Below are 22,268 nucleotides of genomic sequence, written 5' to 3' on the forward strand. Positions count from 1 at the left end.
TATTGTAGGTACTATGCAATCCTAACCAACACTCCCTAAATTACATTGCCTTCATTTGAGTCCTTCCCCCACAAAAGAGGGCGTCTGTGATGGGGTGTAACTTGTGGTCAAGACACTGAGGAGAATTAAAAGGTGTGAGCATGACACTGCATTTGCTCTTACTGCTTGCCACAGGCTGCCTTGGGAACAGCACAAGTGTATTGTTTGCCAGCTTTCAGAGAAGCTGGTTTTATGAATGCCCACCATGCACATAAACAGACACTGAGATTTGGCAGACAGAAGCAAGTGATGACAGGTTGTGATCAAATTATTCCTTTATATTTTATACCAACAAGGATCATCCAGAATCATTGGAAAGCAGATACTGGAAATAAAAAATGCATTTTAGAAAATACTTTAATCAAGAGTACCCAAGTTCACTAATTCTAATGTCCAATCGTTTGAGCCTTAGAATCTTAGAATTCTCTTTATTATCTTGATCTTTATTTTTGGTCCCTTCTCAGCTTAGTGGTCATGAAGGAAAAAAAAAAAAAAAACAGCCTTGGCTAGCCATTTATGTTGAAGCAAATCATGAGCACAGCTTGTCATCAAAGCAGTGGGCTCTGCTGTATTATTTGTGTATGGTTTAACTGGAAAACCCATCTAGTCAAGAAAACTAAGCTCTAGATGAAGCCAAAAGAAGGCACAGGGAATGAGACAAAGCTTACCAGGACCATGAACACTTGTGGGTTCTAGGCTGAGGGAATCCAAGACAAGCTCAGGATGCGTTGATTTCTATTCAGAGCCTGACCTTTCCATCTGAAGTTGGTCTCAGCTTACTTTGGAAAAAGTAGTTTTAGCTAGACAGATTTGAGACCCAAATGGCTAGGTCTTCTGTTGTAAATCAGTACCTTTCCATTTACAATTGTGCCTGGAACATACTGAGACCATCTTTCTGTGTTTCTGAACGAGCTTGTACCAGCTAAGACTGCTTCTAATTTTGATACACAGTCTAAGATGTTCAAGTCTAAGAGTTTTCTTCAGACCTGGCTTTTCTTTTTCACTTGGAACAGAACCTGCACCCAAGAACAATGTTTGAGTGGACTTCTGGAGCATAAGCACTTTATCAGGAGATAACAACCAGGAAATAAGTGCCTCCCCCGGAAGGTTAGCTTACAGTTTGCTCTTACTGCTTGCTACACTCCCTTCAAAACTGCAGGGTTTTGATCTTCCATCATGTGTGACTCCAAGAAATGAGGCTACGCACATTCGTTTAATAGTATAGCTCCCTCGTGATATCTTCACTTTCCTTAATGAGGGCAGTGTTGCTAACTTGTTAGGAGCCTGAGGACTGTATGAAATTAACATCGCGTGTAGGAGAAATTAACAAAGAGGAGCTCCTTGCATGAAATTGAATGAGATCACTGATGGCCCTTCCTTCAATATTTATTCCTATATTAAGGAAGAAATATTAATAAGGATAATGTAGAACACTCTTACTCAAAACTCAGATGCCCTTGTTTTTGTTCAGTAACCTGAATGACCAAAAGTAATTAATCCTTTTCAATAACAATTATATGAGTAAAGCAAGCATGATTTGGGTGTATAACTATGAAGGAGAAAGAGAAGAGACACGGGTATTGGTAAAATTACTGGGGAGAAATAACAATCAATAAAAGAATAAGTTTTGCATGATAAATTCTGTTGTGTTTACACATGAGTAAAGTGAAAGCCACACTATTGTCTCAGTATGATAATGCAGCGCTTCTGCTAAGAAATCAGAATGTGGCTCTTTCCACAGTTCATCCTAAAGCAAAAACTAGCAGAAGTCAAAGAGAAAACAAAAGGAATGTAGGAGAGACAAAGCCAGACAGTGGATTCATGAAGTAAGGAGAGTTTCAAGAGACATTCATAGTATGTTTTTCTTTTAAAATTTTCTTTGCAAAATGTGGTTGACAAAATACACCCTCTCTGCAGTCATTTATCAGCCTCACTTATCACCCTTCTACAAGCACAAAAGGTACACGGAGATGTCAGCAAACTGGGAAGGTGTGTGAAATAAGAGCCCGTGTAATGTTTGTAAAGATCAATTTGCTGCAGCCTTGGCCTTTTAGTGGTTGTAGCTTGGTTGTGCAACGACCGCTCCTAAAAGGGGCTGTAAGCACTCATTGTGGGACATCAGTTCTGCAGGGGCAGGGAGGGCAAGGTACTGCTTCCACACAACCTTTGTTTGTGGTTTTACTATGCAAAGTGGGTGAGTCATTGCTGATGGATCCAAGGAGCTGTGTGCCCAAGGATGATCAGTGTGCTGACAGTGGCAGACGTTCTTCTAAATGATTATTGCTAAATCTCTCTCTCTCTCTCTCTCTCTCTCTCTTCCCCCCCCCCCCCCCCCTTTTTTTTTTCCTGGCAGTATTCCTCTCCCCTTCTGTGGTTCTGGAATGCTGGAGGCAAATTCTCCCCTCATCCCCTTGCCTAGGGGCCACGTGCAGGTGCATCTTTCCCTGTCTGCTGGTGGTTATTGTAGCAAGGGGAGTTAATAAGGAAATGAGCCGGTCCACAGAAATCTGCTAATTAACCTTGGGACACACCTGGTTTTATCTTGTAGCTGCAAACAGTTTTATCAAAAGATCCCCGAGGTCAGCAAAACTAACTTCCTTCCAGTCTGTCTCTAGGCGTCCAGGCTGTGCGGTGTCTCCAAATCCAGGAAGAGGCCCTGCCCAGCAGCAGTTTGTACCAGTAAAGTCATGGGCTAGTTTTGGAAATGACATGGTGGCAGCCCAAGCTTGGGTTGGCTTTGGCAAGGTGAATATGTGGGCACTGTTCCCCAGAGGGCATCGCCATCTGGTGCTGGTGGCAGCCCTGGTGGAACTGGGGGGCTTTGCTTCCACTTGCCAGCAGAAGGCTACAAAACACTCATGGTCAAAACCCACTTGCTTAAAGACAGCTCACAGTGATGGGCCAGATGGGCTTGTCTTGCTTCTTGTGGTTCCAAAGACACAATATACAAACGTGAATTTAAAGCCTTACAAGTTACATACTAAACTAAATGTAAGTTTGGGGAGTGATGCTCCTGTGGGGAGAAGTGCTAATTAGGTGACACCTTCTGCTACAAAGCCCAGCGACAGACGGGTCTTACTGTAAATGAGTGGTCGGCCTGGAAGGACTATGCTCTGGGGAACCTGCAGGAGTTAGACAGATTTAGCTACACTGATTGGTAATAATCTGTGGACAATGAACACAGGAGCTAAGATTTGACAATGAACCATACAGACAAAACGACGATAAGATGTGCTTTGGAAAAAAGACAGCAAGCTTTTGTCTTTATTTTTTTTAACAGTATCATGGTCAAGTGTAATTCATCTTTCTTTTGCCAGCATCGGAAGGGAGTTCATCAAAAGAATTTTCTGGATTCTGCCACAGAATATTGATGACATCATAGTCAAGTCACAGTTTTGTTGTACTTTATAGCTTGAGGACAGTAATATTATGGTCCTCTCCGTGTGCTTTATCTGTTTTATACCAGAAGCTTTGATCTACATTTGCCATGACTAGCTTTCAAGCAGTCATTAAAAACAGACAAACAAACAACAAAAAAAAAAACACTCTCTTCCTCAAAGTTGGAAATACTTTGAAAATCTCTGGTCAGAACACTTTCAATTTTCAAGTGGAAACTTGAAGTTTGCTAAGAAAATTAGACATTACATACATTTTTTTTCCTGAACTCTTCATTTTCTATCAAAAAAAAAAAGATTATCTGTCATAGCCAAGCCTGGTGGATGTAGTTCTGGGATGCAGAACTCCAAGATTCAAAAGCAGGCAATACATGTTTAAAATAGGTTTTCTCTATTTTAGTGAACACCCTGCACCCTCTGCTGTTGGCTGTCACAACACATACAGAAGCTCGTTCCTTGGCACTTCCTTTTGAGTGGCCCAGGCTGAGGGTCTCTGCTCAATAAGCTGCAGTGGTTCCTGTCCTCTAGCACTCTGTTGAGCTTCCAGAATTTGAGAATGCGAAGAAATCACTCTCCAATCTGCTCTGTGAGGTAGGAATAGCTCCTCATCCTCCTCTTCCACTTCACTTTTGTATTTAGTAAGTATTTGGGCAGTTCCTGTCTTCACCTATTTGACTGCTTCTAAGTGACAGGGCCACACATCTTGTCAGTCTCCACATGCTCGTACCAGCTCAACTCTTCAGCTTGTTTCTGGCTGCTGGTGACGGTTACCTGATTACGGCCTTTCCCCAGCTTTTTTTTTTTGAGCTCTGTTATTTCTGATAAATTTTGGTATGCCAGTTCAGGGAAGGAAGGGGAATGCCAGGAAGCTGTCCAATTTTCTGTACTGGGAATTGGGGATATATAAGATTTGTAGGCATCCTGGTAATGTCAGCAGCGTCAGGTGGTGGGGAGAATTGCGATAGGGCAGGACTGTGGCTGACAGAAGGGTCGCGTAGGCCCAGGCAAACCCCTGAAAACGTGTTCAAGAACCAAAGAGTAATAGTGCTCTGTCCCCGTGCATACTCACACTGGCTTCTTGCATGGGCAGCAAGTGAAGCTTGAGAGATTGCCACAGCTTTTCACCCTTTCCTCCTTCCCTAAAACAGAGCTATCAAAACCACAAGTGGATGCTTGAATTTTCTGGAATGAGCCTTTATTGAAATACTTGACATTTAGTTCCTCTGCTAATACGCTTTTGTCATTTCAAAGGGACATTATGCCTTGTCTGGTGTCTCTTGGTGGGCTCTCTGTGGTGTTTTTAAGAAGCAATCCATGTAAATACAACACTCAGGCAAAGGCTCAGGCTCAGGCTGCCTGAGGTCAGCATCACAGCCCCACCTGGGAAGTACTTCTGATCAACATAGTCTATAATGGTTGTCACAGCCAACATAGTCTCCTCACATGTGGGCTGGATCTGGTCAGAAGGTAGAGTAAATCCATGAGTACCATTGTCTCGCAGTTTCAAATGTATAGGAGAAAGGAATGCCAATCATGTGAGCCCAGTCCCGTGAAGAGCCTGAGTTACTGTCTGTGAATTTAAAAATAGAGGGGAGATACATGTATTAAGCATTGTTCTTTGAAATACCTCTTGCTATAGTTAATGCATATTGTACCAGAATCCCTGAACTAAGCAGTAATCATACATCACTGTGACATGGAGACCAGCATTTCTGGTTGCTCCAATTCTTAAAGTCTTCCATGGAGTTTCCTAAGTGAAACATTTTTCCATAAGGTGATATTGTACAATAACAAGAGATGAGTTCTACAGATTCTGTGTTTATAGCATTTTGCCATGATCAGTGTTGGATACAAGGTGGATTGGCAATTTTTCTGTTCTGGTACTTCATTTCTTACACTGACGCTGTTAGGAACTTCTCTGTATATTTGTTTTTAAACATGATTTTGTTCAAGCCTGAAAAAGTTCTGCCTACTTCCTGTATCATTGTTTATCTGCCTCATGGATCTTTTTTCCTTCTTACCCATTCAGTTTAAGTAAAAACCCTGGCAACATGCAGTCCTAGGCATGGACAAGTTACCTGATATTCACACCACATTGCTAATGCAGGGACTGGTATAGACAGACATAGTGAATATGCAAAACCACGTGTGTACTGAAGCCAGCTACTTACTGTTCTGAGTGCCTGGCATGACTTCCTGCTTGGTGGGAAAGGATTGTTTTTACCAGGCAGTCTCTAGGGCCCTCAAGTCCTCTATGTTAAGACTGTCAACTAAGATCAGCTGTAATGGTGTGTTCGTGATATGGCTATCTGGTCTAGCAGGAATGAGGCTGAAAATGACATATTTTACACTGAACTGCAGGCAGCTGCAATGTGATAATGTCTGATGGAGTAACTGTAGACCTGATTGGGATTTAATTTTGCTTGACTCCAGTGAAGACAAATAGGAGTTCTGCTGCTGACTTCAGCAGGGTCAGGATGATCTATCACCAATCTCTTTCTGTCCCCTGTGATGTATCTGTGAGGAATTCATGTAAGAACCGGCTTCTGATCAATGCTTCCTTCCTTCCTGCAGTCAGCTTTATACGGTACAGTGTTATCTTGTATTCAAATGACTGTTACTTGGATGTTCCACCAAGCCAGCCAATTAAATATTACTCAAAAAAGGACCTTGGCAAAACAGCACTTGCTGATGTCTATGACGCAAGAATGACTCTCTTCTTTGAAAAACAGAGCAATTAAAGGGGAAAATAAACTCACATAAAATTGAAGAGGTTGATCCTACTTTATAACTGGTCCCATGCTTTCCCATCAGGGCAGCAGCTGCTTTCTGTGCAACGTGCATCTGTACATTCAAAATACAAACAGCATTTTCGTCAGTACCACTAAATTTGGCAATTATTCCGAGTAGTCCAAAATTTGTATCTCTTTCAGCTATAAGTTTACTTGTAATCAGCCTCAAGTTTTATTTCTGTTCGTTCAGGACTCTAGAGAAACCCATTACAAACATTTGGGCAAAATGTTCTTGATTTTTTGAATGCAAATTACATTTAAAAAAGATAACTCTTATTAGGTGGAGAAGATATCTGTTTTGTTTTAGTGCTAGAGAGATGCATTTGGAGAATTAGTCTGTGCTGCATAGCATACTGATACTGACTACAGCAGTTATTGATCTCTTACACTTCTCCTATCTGAGTGATGGTGAGCCTGTCTCTCACCATCTTTAGAAACTGAACCATAGACAGACTGAATTGCTTCTCCAGCGTCTGGTATGAAGTCTGAACCCAGGCCCTACATGCTCTTTACTAGTGCAACAGCTATGGGAGTGTTCATAAATACGCATTTTAATGAACTTAAATTAAACTACTCAGAAACCAAGGGAGAGAAGTAACCAAAATGTAGGTGTCTACTTGCTCCCATTCTCCAAATGAACACGTTTGGAGTACCCATTCTGGATACAACCCTGACAACTACGTGCAAGTAATGTACCAGCATGCTAAAGTGCAAACACATTCTTGCATGCAGCAAATGATTGCAAGCAGACCTTGGTGCTCTTCTCTACTTACCTCTACTGTACTGTAGTAACACTGTCTGTAATAACTCATTTTTCCTACTTTAAGATGAAAGATTAGGGTTAATTCTGAGGCAAAGAAACCTTGCTGGTACTGCCCATACAAGAGACAACTGAGAAAGTTGAGGAGACCGCAGCCCAGCATGAGGGCAATGAGCATGCTAAAGCCCTGGAGACATGCCTCAAAGGAAGCTTTCTTTAAAGAAAAAGCAACAGCTCAAATAGCGTTGTGCCACGTGTTTACTGCTTGTACTATTTCTCTACTGGTGTAAAAGATGAATGTTTTGCCTACCAGTTCTTCGTTGTTACTTGGAGGTGTGGTTGTGGAACCATATGGAGTGAGGATGTACTGCCCGTAGGAGTGTATCGTTAAATAGCACAAAATGTCGGTCTTCTTCTTTTCAATAAACTGGGCCACAGCTCTTGTCTCAGGCTCTGATTCTGGTCCAGATCCACAGAAGATTTCACTGGTGCAGTTATAAGAAACACCAACACCTGGGGAGGAATACAAAAAGTGAATTAAAGGAGAGACATATTAACTCCAGTTCAGAGAGAAGTTTACCTGGGGGTGTTAGGTGTGTGGGGGGAGGGGCAGGCAGACTAGAAAGCTCAGGGGGACTTGAATGCTTTACTCTCTTGGTAGCAACTAAAATTTGAAAATTATGAAATATTTTACATGCATTTCCAGGCTGGCTGCAATGAAACACTGACACAACAACAGTATACAACCTGCCAGTAGACCTTTGGAGGCTCCTTGAAATTCATGGCAAATACAAATGCTGGCTGTTAACTGACTGACTCCTAACACTGGTGATGCTTGGTCCTGCAGTGAATTAGAAGTACAGTTGTGTAAGCAGTAATCTTCTGCTTGTAAAGTAAATGCCAGTTGAAAGTCAATGGCAATATTTTACAAACCAGGTTTTTATTTTTACATGTATCTTGGTGACAATGGAATGAGTATTCCTTTCATATAGGATTTCATTTTATTTCAGAGACTAGTTATTACTCTTGCTTTATTTACATTTATGTAGCTGACATGAAACACTTGGAACTTACTGCCCCAGGAGGAATTAAAGTTTCGGTTCAGATCTGTCCCGTAGCAGGTGCCATTCATATATGGAGAACGGTTTTTCCTCCAGAGACGATCCTAAACAAAAGTAATTTCAGTTAAATAACTGCAACTCAATGATCCAAAGAGACCTAATGATAGTATGGCATTGCATGCCTTTGTTTAGACCTCTGCATTCTTGAGTAACTCTTGCACTGTAGGGGGCTCTGTTCAAGGGTGATAAAACTTAGTGATCAAACATCTTATTTATTACTGCCATGCTGACATCTTCCACAAGCCTTCATGCACTTTGAAATGAACTTCTGAGCTTTAAAAACAACGATATTATTTCTGTAGTACTGAACTGCTTCTATGCAGCGTTGCACTTCTAAGAAGGACCCGACATTGTGTAGAGATACTCTTTGTCCAAAAGGATGATAGCTGAACTTACATTTGTTTGAGATTCAAGATGAATACTTTTTTGCCATCTATCTTGCTGCTCTTTGATTCACTGTTAAATTCACTTCCGTACTTGGTTCCTGCAGAACTCACTGCACTGCCTGTATGAGCCTCCTGGCTGAATTACCAGTGCATCCAAGTGCAGTGTGTGGTGTGCTCCCAATCTAGTGGGAGTAAGCGGCGAGACAGCAGGGTCCACATGGCAGTAGATTAAACCTTTTGGCCAATGCTAATGTTCTGAATTAAAAGATGTTTCTACATTTGCATTATTCTCCATATCAGAAAGGAAGATTATTTGGGAGAGCACACCTATTTCAAAGCTGGATAGCCTAGCATTTGACCAAGTCATCTGCCCCATGCTGCAAAGGTGATTAGATCCTTCTGCTAGTTGAGATTTCTTGCAAAGCACAACTGACTCCCTCCAGACATGCTTAACTCTATCATTCAAGCCTTGAGCTGTTAGCAGGGAAATCAGTCCATTCCCAGAATCCAAAAGCAATGGATCCTATGGTTTTGACTTTCTGTCTTCCCAAGGCTCATGACATTTGCTAGGAGTTTTTAGCCCTGTGATCTCAAGTGACTGCTGATTTACCAGAAGAAACAAAAGCTCTCTGCCACAGGAGGATTTGTGTGAGTAATGATTCTGTCACTGTTCTCTGTTTAAATATAATTGCTATGACTGTGTCTAAAATGAACAAAACATGCTGTGCACGTCTAAATTTCAGTCCAATCCTGGATTTTCATTACTTACTGCTTCCCAGGAATAGATATAACCATCAACATTGAGGACAGGCAAGATGTAGAGATCCAAATTCTGAAGAAACCTTCTTATCGTTGCATCAGATTTGTAATTTTGCAGAATCTGAAAAGAAAAAATACGAAGGACTGAACAGAGAATATAGTGGTAATCACTGTAAAGAGATGGTTTAGAAATGCCATGAAAGAATCACTCACTCCTGGATATTACTGTGGTATCCAAGATCTACTTGATCCCCAGATATATTGAGAGATCTACCTTTTGCCATTAACAAAGTGACAGTGTATCTAGTTGTAGTGCACTTCCTAGGGTGCAGAGAATGAAACGCATGATGCCATAGGCATTGTGCCCAGGTACTTTAGAACATTTCTATACTGCATTTTTAGGGATGTTCATTCCAGGGGGACTGTGTCCTTTGTGATACAGAGAGGCTTGATCCAAAGCCACTGTGGAAAAGGTAGAAATTGCTGTCTAGTTAAGTGTCTTTGGAATCAGTTTAGATAGAGGAAACAATGTGCTAACAAATATTGTCCCATATCTCATCTCAAACTGTGATTTGAACTTAGGTTTCTGTATTGTGTACTAACTTTGAACATCATATTTTGACAGGAAAAGCATAATGCTTGGTACCACTGTAGAGAAGAAAACTGAAGCATTCAAACGATCTGTGTTTTTTATTATTTACGTGGAAAAGATAGGGCTTACTTCTTTCACAAACCACTGGCAGAAGGCTGGAGAGATCCATTCTCTGGCATGAATCCCACAGTCCATCCAATGATCTTTTTGGGTTTATTTGATGGTTGACTGATCTGAGAGAGTATAAAAATGGTCGTTTGGCAACTTACATTACAATAAAACAGCCTAGCCTAATATATGAAGAAAAGGATGTTCCTGGATATACTATGAGTTATCTGAAATGATTATTATTGCAGACATCGTTATGATAAGTTTTCCTTCCTAATAAGCTCATCTCTGACTTATCTCAGGGCAAGAGTTTTAAAGCATCTGTTGAGTAGAAGTTTCAATAGAACAGTTTCTTCTTCTTTATATTAGTCATTCACAGGTCTGATTGTTCTTACTCTGAGGTTCTTTTTTTAGATGGGGAAGCACAGAAAGGCAGGGAATCTAATTTACTCAGTGATGGGAGCATATTAGACAATAACTAAGCCAATTATTAAGACTACAGTTTTACTAGAGCTACCAATAAAAGTATCATGGATACTTGTAGAAGAAATGTTATATGCTGTGAAAAATAACAAAACAGGAAACAAAACTCTTGGTCCTCACACACAGCTGTTGCCAAGCTAGTTTTCATCTTGATTTATATTTCTAAACAGATTCCAGTTGAATTGTCTGTTTTTACAACATAACAGCAATAGCAAGGTTATAGTGATAGTGTGTATGAATGTTGGGAAATCTTACTGCACTGTAGAGGAGTAAAACCATCTTCTGCATTTCAGTGAACGGGAATAGGCACAGTCTTAGGGAAGATCTGAATCCTGTTTTCTCCTTTGTACTTTTATTATTTTAATAAAGTTCCTGCCTTACCTGCAGATAATATATTGTTCGATTCTCAATTGTCTTCCCCAGGTGGTGCTGAGTCACCAGCTCACTGTTGCTCTCCTGGATCTGAGTCATCCATTTATAATCTGAAATAGTCACAGAGAATTCTTGGTGCTAAGGCAGAGTTTCCTTTTCTTATCCACCTCTATTTCCAGATTAAAGGATTTCCTAGACAAGCAATGTTTTCTTCAGACCTAAGCTGTGATATCAATCTGTGATATCAGTTAACACTTATTGAAGGTCTTTCCTTGCCTGCAGGCAAAGACATGGCCATATCTCACGGGGTGGTAAAAGACAACATCGCTGCAATACAACACTGACTCTCTATCCCGAATCTTATCCAACATACCCATCCCATTGGGTGTTTTCTGTTGTCTTCACTGGATGCAGAACCACACCTCAAATCTCCAGAACTGCATTACAGTATCTGCCATATTAGTATTTATTTTCCACATGTAAGTTCAGCAGGAGACTTATGGGTAGCTTCAACAAAATACATGAGGACAAGATTCTAGGTCAAACAGTAAGGACTGATCCTTCAAAAAAGACCCTAAGAGCCAGAAGGAGCTCCAGTGCCTTCAGTAGAGCTTTCTGCAAGCAGGGAGTTGCTTCCTGTGGCAAATACAAAATAGCAACAAGAAAGCAAACAAACTCAGGTTGATCTTACCTCTTCCATCGGATGATACTCAGTATAGTTGTAACCTTCAGGGATCTGCCTGGGCTTCTCTGCTTTGGCATGCTCTCATCCACAAGCTCTGCACATCATGTATCAGGACTCTGAGAGGAGGGAAAGGGGGAGATAGGAAAGAAAACAATCCTAATGATTACTGCAGAACTGTCATGGTGGGTACACACTTATATTAACAAATAAAAGCTGTAGCCCCTTGTGTTCTGAGCTGCCTGGCAAATTAATCACTATCAGCCAAATGGTTACTTTTGTGTAAGAAATGTTACTTTTGTGTAAGAGAAAGTTCTAAATACTGAAGTCTTCATTGGGTTTTATGAATAATAAAGTAATAATTTATCAGAATTTTTTTTAACCATTGACCATTTCAAAAAAAAAAAGTTCAAGATCTTACTTTATCAATTCTACTCCTGGGCAAAACTCTAAAATAGTATTTTTTTGGGGAAAGGCAGGGGGAAAGTGACAATTTTAAGATTACTGTTTCTTTGTATTTTATAGAGACATTTTCAATTTGCAAAGACTTCATGTAGGTGTTTGTTGCACTTTGAAAAAATCAGAACAAACCCTGATCTTTTCTTTAAAAAGATCTTATTGCTTTTTAGCTAGAAATTAGTTCAGAAAGAGTGTAGCATAAGGCTGATTCCATGAGGAAGAGCATCCATAAAACCTTTGCCTTGGCTTCAGAGAACCTCGTATCAGACACTGTTATTTCTTACTGAAAGCTGCCCCTTGTTAACACTCACAAATCTGTGCTCATTGTAAATGCTTGTGATAAGACAATTGCAAAGGTAGCTTAAAATACTGATTTCAAACACCATAAGTGCTCATAGGCTATTCTGCTGACACTAGCACCAGTTGGCATTTCTGGAAACTGCACATCTACTTTTAAGAGTGGTTACAGCTGACTGTCTCTCTGGGCTTTGATGTTTTATTCACATCTGAACTTCAGACTAAAATGTAGCAGTGCAAATTCCCATGAACTGAAACCACACACAAAATGCCTTATCAGAGCTCTGGAGAACAGAAGTCCCAGCATCTGACACAGTCAGAATATTTATGTCCTGATTATAATTTGTCGTTTATGTCTCTATCTTTATTCACCTAACCGTCATGTTACCTTCCTTGCATGTCAACTACCTTCTAAAAGATGGCTCCAGCTTGAATCTGTCGCAGGAACTTTAACTATAACATTGCCTTATTGCTTATCTCAACCCCTCTGCAATACAAGCCAAAATTTCAGCTTGACTTTTAAATCACCCACCGCTCTCTTTAGACCTTACACAAGGTGAATACAATTCTGGCTTCAATCAAAGAATAAATAAATAAAAATTAAGCTGCTAACTTCTGATTAATATTTAAATTTCCCTAGAATCAACTGAAGCCATTAGAAAATGAAGAGCCTTGATGTAAGTAAGAGGCTAAAGATCTTGTGTGTTGTCATCTGGGTCTGAATACCTAAACCTGATGCCAGATCATGCATACTGGCTGCCACCTCATCTCTCCCATGTCTGGTTGTCAGGGCATCACACTCACTAAAAAGAATTTGTCAGGCAGGATGTCAAGATCAGCTTTAACTCTAAACCGCTTTGAAGTGGCACCAATCCTCTTTTAGCTTGTCTTTCATTGGTAATGTCAGTGTATGTCCATAGGCCATTTGTCATCAGCCCTGAGTGACTGCAGGATTGTTTATATAAATATAGCTAGCTGCTGGTTACCTGGAAAAGTCAGTTCCAAATGGGAGTGAGATTGTATGAGGAATAGATCTTATTTAATCCCATCTAGCTTTACAATCACTCTTTGTATCAGAATTAGGGTCTTCTGGTTGGAAACGAAAGCATGGCCCTTAGCACAGATAAGTGGCTGGATAGCTGTTATAACGCAGCTTGGGGCTGTCTGCAGCTAGTGGCACTCACCAGTGTGCAGTGGGGACCTGCCACAGGGACCTTTGTTCCAGGCTGGGATTTTTCTGTTGCAATAGATGCTGCCTGGAAATTCTCCCCATCCTGGCCAGGGGGCAGGGGAAGAACAGTTAGGAAGACTGCAGTTTCTGTTCTGTCCCAGATCCAATTCACAGTCCAGGCTAGTTGGAAGGTGAATAAACAGGGCATAGAGGAACATGCTTTTAAAACTCAGAGGTAGCCATAGTATCTGTGAATTGGGCAAGCCAAGATAAGTTGGAGGCGCTTGGAACAAAGGTTGGATCCTGTCATCAGTACTTGCTGACTGTCATTGGAAAGGGTTTGATCCTTCTGTAATAGCAAGGAAGATTGCTAGAGCCAGCCTTTTCTTATCAGGAAATTAGAGGTCGTACTTGTAAGAGATCATATGTTGATCTAAGCTGTCTTTCACCTCCTGCACCAGAGGAGCTGGGACCCTTATGTGTAGGTCTTCTCCAGCCTGGATGTCTTCAGGCAGCTGGGGGCTTCCACAAATCCAGCTAGGCAGAGGACAAAAAGGAAATGCACAATCAAGCTCTGTTCTCAGAATGAGAAAATATATTTATTTAGAGTAGTTGCATATCAAAAAAAAAAAATGGAAGAAGTTTTTCTTGAGATTCTTCCCTTAACTTTTCTCCAGCCATCTGTTCATAGAGCATGCAGCACAGGCTCAGTGTTTCCGTTGACTCAGGCACCATTGATAATGAGCAGCACCTTCCCAGAGCCATACCATGAAACTATCTTCTCCCATAAATTCCTTCATCTAGTGGAAAGGCAATTTAGCCTTACATTAAGAAAAAAATCTTAGGTAAAGCTTTTGAAGTTTACTTTCACCTTCATTCCTGTCCAAGCTTACATGCAAATCTGTTTTACATTCTAAGCCCCCTCTGTGCTTTTTAGGCACACCTGGTTATTCTTACTCACCATTAAAGTGCTGCAAAGATGCTGAAGATGCTGGACTTGCTGAAATGTTTCTGGCACAATATGCAAAACCTGATCTCTGGAAATTAAGTACAGAAACAAGATAGGTTTTTAATATTGTTAAAGTAGACATGATTTCCATGAATCAAAAGGAGATATTTTGTTATGTGGAAGTAAGACAGAGCATGTAAATGAGTGGTGTTCTAAGAAAAGCATGTCTGAGTGATGAATTTCTGGAATGTTTTAGCTACAAACAGGACTAAGTGATGTGGGTTTTCTGTTGCTGGGGCATTAGGTTAGCTCTGCTTCCTTGCTAGTGGCAATCCTTTATCATCATATCAGCTTGCGTGAGCCCTGGTGTGTGTTTCTGCCTTTGCAGGGACTGGGGCCAAAACAAGATCACTGATAAAATCTCTTTTTGTCCCTCCTGTTCAGGAATTGTTCAATTATTCCAAATAAGCTTTGTGCTTTGCTAATCTATTTCAACATGCAAAAAAGTTAGATTGCCATGATATCACCAGTTGCTAAGAGACTGGGATGTTCACAAACTACTCGCCATAAGAATTGCCAATTTATTCCACACACAGTGAATAGAGTGGTCTCCAGAAGCACATATTCTTACTCAATAGCAGAAAACAGAAAAAATATATTGTACAGGATCTAGTGTTTTAATATTTCCAAAAATGACACACAGATCCAGTGTCTGGGAATATATTTTCATTAGGCCCCATGAAACTTTCATTTACTGCAGCCTTAGTCTGAAAAAAAAATAAATTGAAAGATTTGAAAGAACAAATTAAAGTGCTTGAAAATACAGAAACAAATCTGTATGCTTTATAGAAAAAAAAAGTAATTATTTTCTTTTTTTTGGGGTGTTCATTCAGATCAGCTTTCCAGGTCTTATAGCAAGTGTGATATTTCTAATGAAAGGATTTCGTCATAACAAGCGGATTTTGACAATTTTGTTGTGTTTCTCAAAGGTGAGGTGGCAGTTATCTACTACTGATGTGGTCAAATGGGGAACCTGGGAAATGTTCTTACTTGTTAGTAACCAATAACCACAACTTCACAGTCTTCTTCAGTGACTTCAGTAGGCTTTGAAGCCTTTATAGGTCAAGTACAAAAAAAAGAACATTTACATGCTAAGGCTTCTGTGATAGAAACTCTTATTGCAAAAGCCTTGCATGGTGAATCATTACGGTCATCAATATAATATGCTCTCATCATCTGAACTGCAACAGCTATCGTTTGTGCTTCCATACAAATGTACAATTATCAGTTGAATATACATGCAAATAGAATTCACAATTTATTCACATTATCCACTGAAAAATAGGAGGGTGGGATTTTTTTTATATCTCTCTTGAATATATCACCTTTGCTGATGGACTAACAGAACTTGATAGTTAAAGTGGGCTGTTTGCAACTGGTTCAGGAGATGCTGTTAGCACATAGCAGCACCCTAATCTATGGGGCAAAATGATTACATTTGCATTGCTAACGGTTTGATACAACAACCATGGTATCTTTCAAATAGATCCTTGTAGATGCAGGATGAACATCTTTGCTAGGAGAATAAACATCTCAGCTGCATTTCCATGTTTATTCTCCAGAAATGCCTGGGCTTGCTTCATTCTTTGTCTGTCAGGAAGGGAAACAATATCCTGTAATATCTTTCTATCCTCATTGACATTATGTCTTAATTACACCAAATGAAAGAAATGCCAGACAGTCAGATTGCTGCCAGATGGCCAGCTCTTATTTACTGATAAACCTTTTACAATAGCCAGTGTGGAGACAGATCATTTTAATAGTACACTAAAATTAGAAAGCACACACTCATTTATGATTATGGACTGGGATTCTCAGTGCAGAAGTGCAAAGTCAGCCCATGTGACCATGCAAGAACAACATTTTTTAAATGCTACAGTTAAGTTTCCTTACCAAATTAAAGGACCATTCTCAGCACAAGCTGCATTTCCTTGGATGTTCATAGATCACATGCCTCTGATATTTAAGTTGTTGCATAGAGCAAATTACGATGAAAATGTTATTGCTGCTGGGCTTTACCAGTTGCTTCATCTTTGTGCAGGTACTGCTAATCCAAAGTCACACAGATGTGTGTTTTTAAAGTGTGTTTTTAAACCCTATGCGAGTACTCAACAGGTTCAGTCCTGAACAGCAATTAGAAACAAAGTTGACACTACATAATCGGGGTCCATGATCTGCCCAGTGAAAACACAGGCTCTGAGCAAGTCCCTGATACAAATGTAAAGATTAAAGGGAAATAACGCGTTGTAAAGGGAGATATAGTGATTATGTATGCTCTGCCAGGAGCTCTGCTAGGAAAGGTGGTGAACAGGTATACTATGAAGGTGCTTACTTGCTTGGTTTATGTTCTTTTAAAGCTGTATCTAGGGGATATAATTAACCCAGAAGTATTAATCACAGGGCTACTTTATTGACTTTAGAAAATTCCATATATGAAGTCATATATGGATAGTTGGTCTCCCCACTATATTTGTGCCCCTCCTGCAAATCACAGCTGCTGTAAAGGCAAGAGTGACCTATCATTCCTTGTAAAGTTGAGGGTTAATGCCTATCAAAATTGTTTAGATAGGCAAACAGCACAATTTTATATCACTCATTTCTTAGGAAGCAGAATTGAAAATGGAGAATACAGCAAAAGAAGACATTTCAGACTTTTGAAAAATACTTGTCAGTTAAAAAAAGTGATAATCTCATTTTGTGAACACCTTTGGATGAAGATTGTCTGGACCAATTTCATTGGCTTTTTTAATTATTTTTACAGATTTACAACAGGAGTTCAGCATCTGAGCATGTTCTTCACATAACCCCAGATTTCTTTTATTAATGGATCTAATTTTGCTCAATCATTTTGTACTCAGAAAATGTATTTTATTCCTACAGCATCTGATTTCAAAAGTTCATTTCAAAAGTTTTGAAAGAGGATCAGCCAAATGATTTTCAGCTAATGGTAGCAGAGATGCATTGCAGGGACATTTTGCGTCTCCTGCAGCAGCTACCATATCTTTGTTGGCTTGGATTGATTCACTCTTTCTCATTTCTTGTCTTTATGTTTTCTTTTTTCAAATCTTACAAATTTACAGGTTAGTAACCCTTCATCCACATTTTCATTTCAGAGATGTTAATTATTTTTACACAGTTCCTGAGAATGTCAGTGATTGCACAGTTCTTCATTACCCCCTTCACACTCACCCATCATATTGCAGATTCAAGCTGAGTTTTCCAGGAATTAGAATCCCCAGAGAAAAGGTCATCCCAAGAAAAAGCCACATTTTTGTGCAAATAATCCAGGATGGATGAGGATAGATCTGGACTGAACGCTTCATTTGCACAATTCTATTATATAACCAGACCTGCCCTTGTTCAATCATTAACTTCATGTTCATATAATTGTACTTTTTGTTAATTGTTCAAGCTTTCTGTTTCACGTCCCAAAATACAAACGCATATGAATAACAACGTTCTCACCGCAGCACTCCTTTTAAGAAGTAGAATTTTTTTGTATGCCACCTTCAAACTTTTAAAAATGTTATATGAAAATGTTGGTAGTCTTTGAAGAAAATGTTACCTGCAAGGTCTATGGCAACTAGTGAGGATTATGTAAAAATTACAGGGATAGGAAGAACAAGAGAATACTGGTAAAATGAGCTCCATCCTTGCTTTGTTCCTTCCCATGTATATGTCCTTGTGGAGCACTTCCTTGACCTTCTAACTGCAGTTTTGTCACTTGGGTAGCCAAAAAGAGGATGTGAAAGAAACAACCAACATTTGTTTTGGAGGGAAGGATGGGGATTGCAGAGTTTCACCTAAAACTACATTCATTTGGGCCAGATCAGTCCTGGGCCACAGACTTTACAACTGCCATCCACAGACATACAACTGCCATCACCTTTACACTGCCATAAAAAGTGTTTTGATATACTCAAAATGGTGGGTTGGTTACTGTCTGAAATACTTCATTTCCTATTTAGTTCATATATCAAGAGTGAGCAGTTGAATTCTTTCCTTAGTAGACCACATTTAGACATATAGCACAATTCTTCAGAAAGAAATTGTTTCACTGATCTTCTCTCTTGGAGTCAAGCCATCCCATTGTCATTTAATACAGCAGACTGCATGGATTTTGAGTGAAGAAAGTCCAGTAAGTCAGTTTGTTTGTGTACACATGCAATGAATTTTAACTGTAATCATAGTGTCCTCCTCAGCAAAGTATGAAGTCCTCTTACATTACTGCCAATGCTGTCATCAAGGAAACAGACAGCAAAACTGACCAGCTTAACTCAAAAGTGTGTTCTCACAAAACCAGGCTGCATTCAAGAGAAAAGTATGCTGTTCTTCATAAATCACACCAGACCTTTCCCATTTTTTGCCTCGTACTATTACTTGCTCAACTGCCTGATTGTGAAAATGATGAATATTTCCCTCCATGCAGATATCCAACCCACAGTGACTTCCAGAAGAGCTGAAGGAGGTCCACCTTCAAAGGATTAAAAATGGATTAGAGTCCATTCTTACAGCAACTCCATCTGTGGAAGAAACAGAAAAACAAACTCATGTTTGGAAGACCATATTCTATATTGACACCTCTGCTCAGATAACCTTTCGTTGTTCTTCCTTTGTCCACAGTATGGCTATATGAGGTAGACTAATGTTTTGAATTATCTTTCCTGTGGTGGTGTCTGTGCCCTTTTACCAGAACTGGCTTTGAATGGAGTTCAGTACCTTGACAGGGACTCAGAATCAAGAGACAAGGAAAATGGAGGCATAGAGTAAAAACCAAAAGGCTTCATCATGTTTTTTTTCTCTTGAAAAAAAAAAAAAAAGGCATGTACAAATGGCACAAATCATGATATATGATAAAATTCAACTCCAACCCTAACCTTACACCTTCATCCTGAAAGTAGAATCTATTTATTTGGTGGTGAAATCATTACTCCTCTGATGCCAAAGAGTTATTAAGATAGATAGGGTCGTTTTGCTTTTTGGGCATGGGATTCAGAAGAGATTACCGTTGCTTGTTAGGTCTTAGATTCAAATTCCTTTTAAGTCTACTTGATTTTAATGGGCTTTAGATGAAAGTCCTGTACAAATAATCATGGACATTTCTCACCGATTTAAAAAATGGACTCGTTTGGGGGCTTGGGCAGAAGATTTGTTCATAAAAGAAGATACTTAAGTATGTACTTAACATTCAGCTTGTAAGCAGCACTGCTGAATTTGGAATAAAAGCCATTAGAGACATTATTCTGCCACCAGTGCAAAACTACCTTGGGACAAACAGTTAGAGTCAACAAGCCTATTGCCCTCTTGGGCATAAATAATGTCTCTCTCAGAAATAAAGCCTGTTCTTTGGTCAGGTTCTTACTGGCAGCTGCTTATCTTTCTAGCAAATGTGGAAGGCAGCTTAATCCATTTATTCCCTCCTGGAAAACTGTGTAAAAAGACACGGTATGTTCTGAGGAGAGGAAAGGTCATAAGCATATGGCCATGTGAAACCATGCAGTGTCCTTTCTTCCAAACAAGTTTGCTCTGCAGTTCTTGCATACGTTTTCTTAGAGCTTCAAAGCATTTTTTCAGCATCAGTTTAGCCTCTTAACCGCCTCCTTGACAAGCAAATATTATTTCCACTACTTAGAAGATTAAGAAAAAAGGGGAAAAAAGTGACTCCCCCAAGGTGACATAGGAACATTGCTGCAGAGCCAGGAATAGAACTCAGATCTCCTGACTCCCTGTCTGGTGCTTCCTTAAATATATGACCATCTGCTCTCCTGCTGGAAGTATAGATACTATATGCTGACTCCAACAAGCTGGCTGCTAAGCCTGTTGGTTTATCCTCTTTTTATCCCATACTGATATCATCTCAAGCTAAGCTTTTGGCCTGGAGTCAAAGTGATTTCCAGTGTTTGAATGATTCGACCTGCTTGTTATTGTTTTAACCTTGCACCACACATATGCTCAGCTATTTGTGACTTATCTGCATACAGTCTGTTTAGCAACAGCCACAAGCTAGAACTGTTTTGTTTAAAGATTCCATACTGAAGCGTAGCACATGTTTTAAACAATTATCAAACAGCGGTGAGTTTGATCCTGGTAGCTGCCTGCACCCGGATTTCCTCCTGAGCTGCATGTAACTTTCAAGGACAAGGAGCTTATTAAGATGAAAAAAAAAAAAAAATACACTCTTGTATCTCTCCACAAACATCAGTTCACCACATCAAGCTTTCCCAGTTCCACAGCTAACTCCCATACTGACTCCATCTGAACTAAAAAACAAAGTAGAACTAGATGGAGTTCAAGATGATCATTGTTTTAATCATCACCTTAATTCTGGCAAAATAATCTTCCAGTAAATTTTCCTCTTTCATTGCTGCAGAAAGCTCATGGTATATGTCCAAGTCAGAATCATCACTCAGTAGGGTCAGTACAGTAACATGCTGAGTAATGTGCCTTAAATCCTAGTCTTCTGTTCCAGTGAAGAAGTGGGTTGGATAATTCAACTGTTTTTACTAAAATATCCTCTGGTTATCACTGTAGCTTTACTTTGAGGAAGCACACAATGAAATGCTAGATCTGTTTCCCATTGACTTGTCATAAGAGATATGCTTATTGCATAGTTACTGTCTTTTTCTGTGAGTACTAAAAGTATTCTCTGCCTTTCTGAGCAATATTCCAAATATTCCAATGCATTCTACAATATTAAGTGTATGGTCTTAATTCTGTAGCGCATGCATCTTCAGCAATATGCTGTGTGGTCTGCAATTCAAATCATTGTTCCTCTTAGTATACTACGTCTTCACCTTTCATAACTTTATTAGAGAAAGGTTTTTCTGAAATTCTCTGAACTCTGTTGTGATTTGACAGAGCTAACAGTTCTCAAGCCTCATTACCTCCAGCCACAATCCTAGTGTAGGTGGGAATATACTGGAAGCTGAGTTTTCCTCTCTCTCTCTTTCTCTGATTTTATACTGAAAACACTCCATTAAACTTACATTTGGGATTTAAAAATAATCTTAGAAAAAATTCCAGCCAACACACGCTAGATTAGAATGACATTACTAGCAAACCTTAAAATTAGTTCCACTAAGCCAACTGTTAGTGTCCTGCAGATCATTGACCGACATAGGACACTTAAGCTTTAGCTGAGTGGAACTAATTTGACAATTGGTACATGACCTAATGATTTCAAGACATACACATTTACAAATGCTTTCGAAATTTTTTCCACAGTTTTTATAGTACTTATACACATGCATACTCAGATATTTTGATTCAAAACTGGAAATTTAAGTGTATCGTGTCACTGTACGAAATAACACCTGCCTTTTCTCCACCAGTCCCATGATACAGTTTTTAGACAGCTTTATTGTCTCAGAAGAGCATCAAGTACCCATTCAGTAAGCAGCTCCTTATGGAAGCAGGCTGGCAAAATCTGTATTGCTTTAATGAGGCTGGCAGCAGCTTCCTCAGATACCATTTTCCTTAACCAGGAAAAGAGGATGGTATTAGCGAAATGCCTTTCCTTAGTTGGCCTATTTTGCCTTCATCTTTTAGACAGCAAAATGTCACTGCTAAGAAACCTTGAGGTGCTCCTTTAACATAGAGTCTGAATTCAAGGTGGTATTTACAGCTTGTTGCTCAGAGGTAACAAAAACCATTGGTTTATTTCTAGGAGTGAAGGATGATCCCCTTTACCAGGAGTTGTGCGCAAAATCCTAGAGCCCTTATGTAAACTCCAGTAGGAAATTTGTCTGCGTGAGGATTGTGCAGTTGAAAAAAACCAGTAGTGTATTTCAGGTGCAGTGGTAAATTATTGAACCTAAATTCCATGCATACAAGCTGGCTGCAA

The 22,268-nt window shown here is 39.7% G+C and overlaps 1 protein-coding gene and 1 long non-coding RNA gene across 2 annotated transcripts in view; one reads left to right on the forward strand and one right to left on the reverse strand.

The window, feature by feature from the left end:
• LOC121071938 overlaps window positions 1-7,607 on the forward strand; it is a 28,055-nt gene extending 20,448 nt beyond the window's left edge. Inside the window, exons 2-3 of the long non-coding RNA XR_005820861.1 lie at window positions 3,835-4,025; window positions 5,464-7,607. This is a non-coding gene — a long non-coding RNA (uncharacterized LOC121071938). The remainder of the gene's footprint in view (window positions 1-3,834; window positions 4,026-5,463) is intronic.
• Window positions 4,652-17,877, reverse strand: CPO (carboxypeptidase O). Its single transcript, XM_040560850.1, is given in 15 exon segments — window positions 4,652-4,935; window positions 4,937-5,004; window positions 6,194-6,278; window positions 7,297-7,499; window positions 8,061-8,151; window positions 9,263-9,373; window positions 9,974-10,044; window positions 10,047-10,077; window positions 10,817-10,917; window positions 11,480-11,547; window positions 11,549-11,608; window positions 13,828-13,937; window positions 13,939-13,953; window positions 14,378-14,453; window positions 17,615-17,877. Coding segments are annotated over 15 exon segments (1,485 nt in total). The 5' UTR covers window positions 17,809-17,877; the 3' UTR covers window positions 4,652-4,734.
• Between the last annotated feature and the right edge of the window lie 4,391 nt (window positions 17,878-22,268).

This window comes from Cygnus olor, chromosome 6 (assembly GCF_009769625.2).
Source record: "Cygnus olor isolate bCygOlo1 chromosome 6, bCygOlo1.pri.v2, whole genome shotgun sequence".
In the NCBI taxonomy this organism is placed as follows: Eukaryota; Metazoa; Chordata; class Aves; order Anseriformes; family Anatidae; genus Cygnus; species Cygnus olor.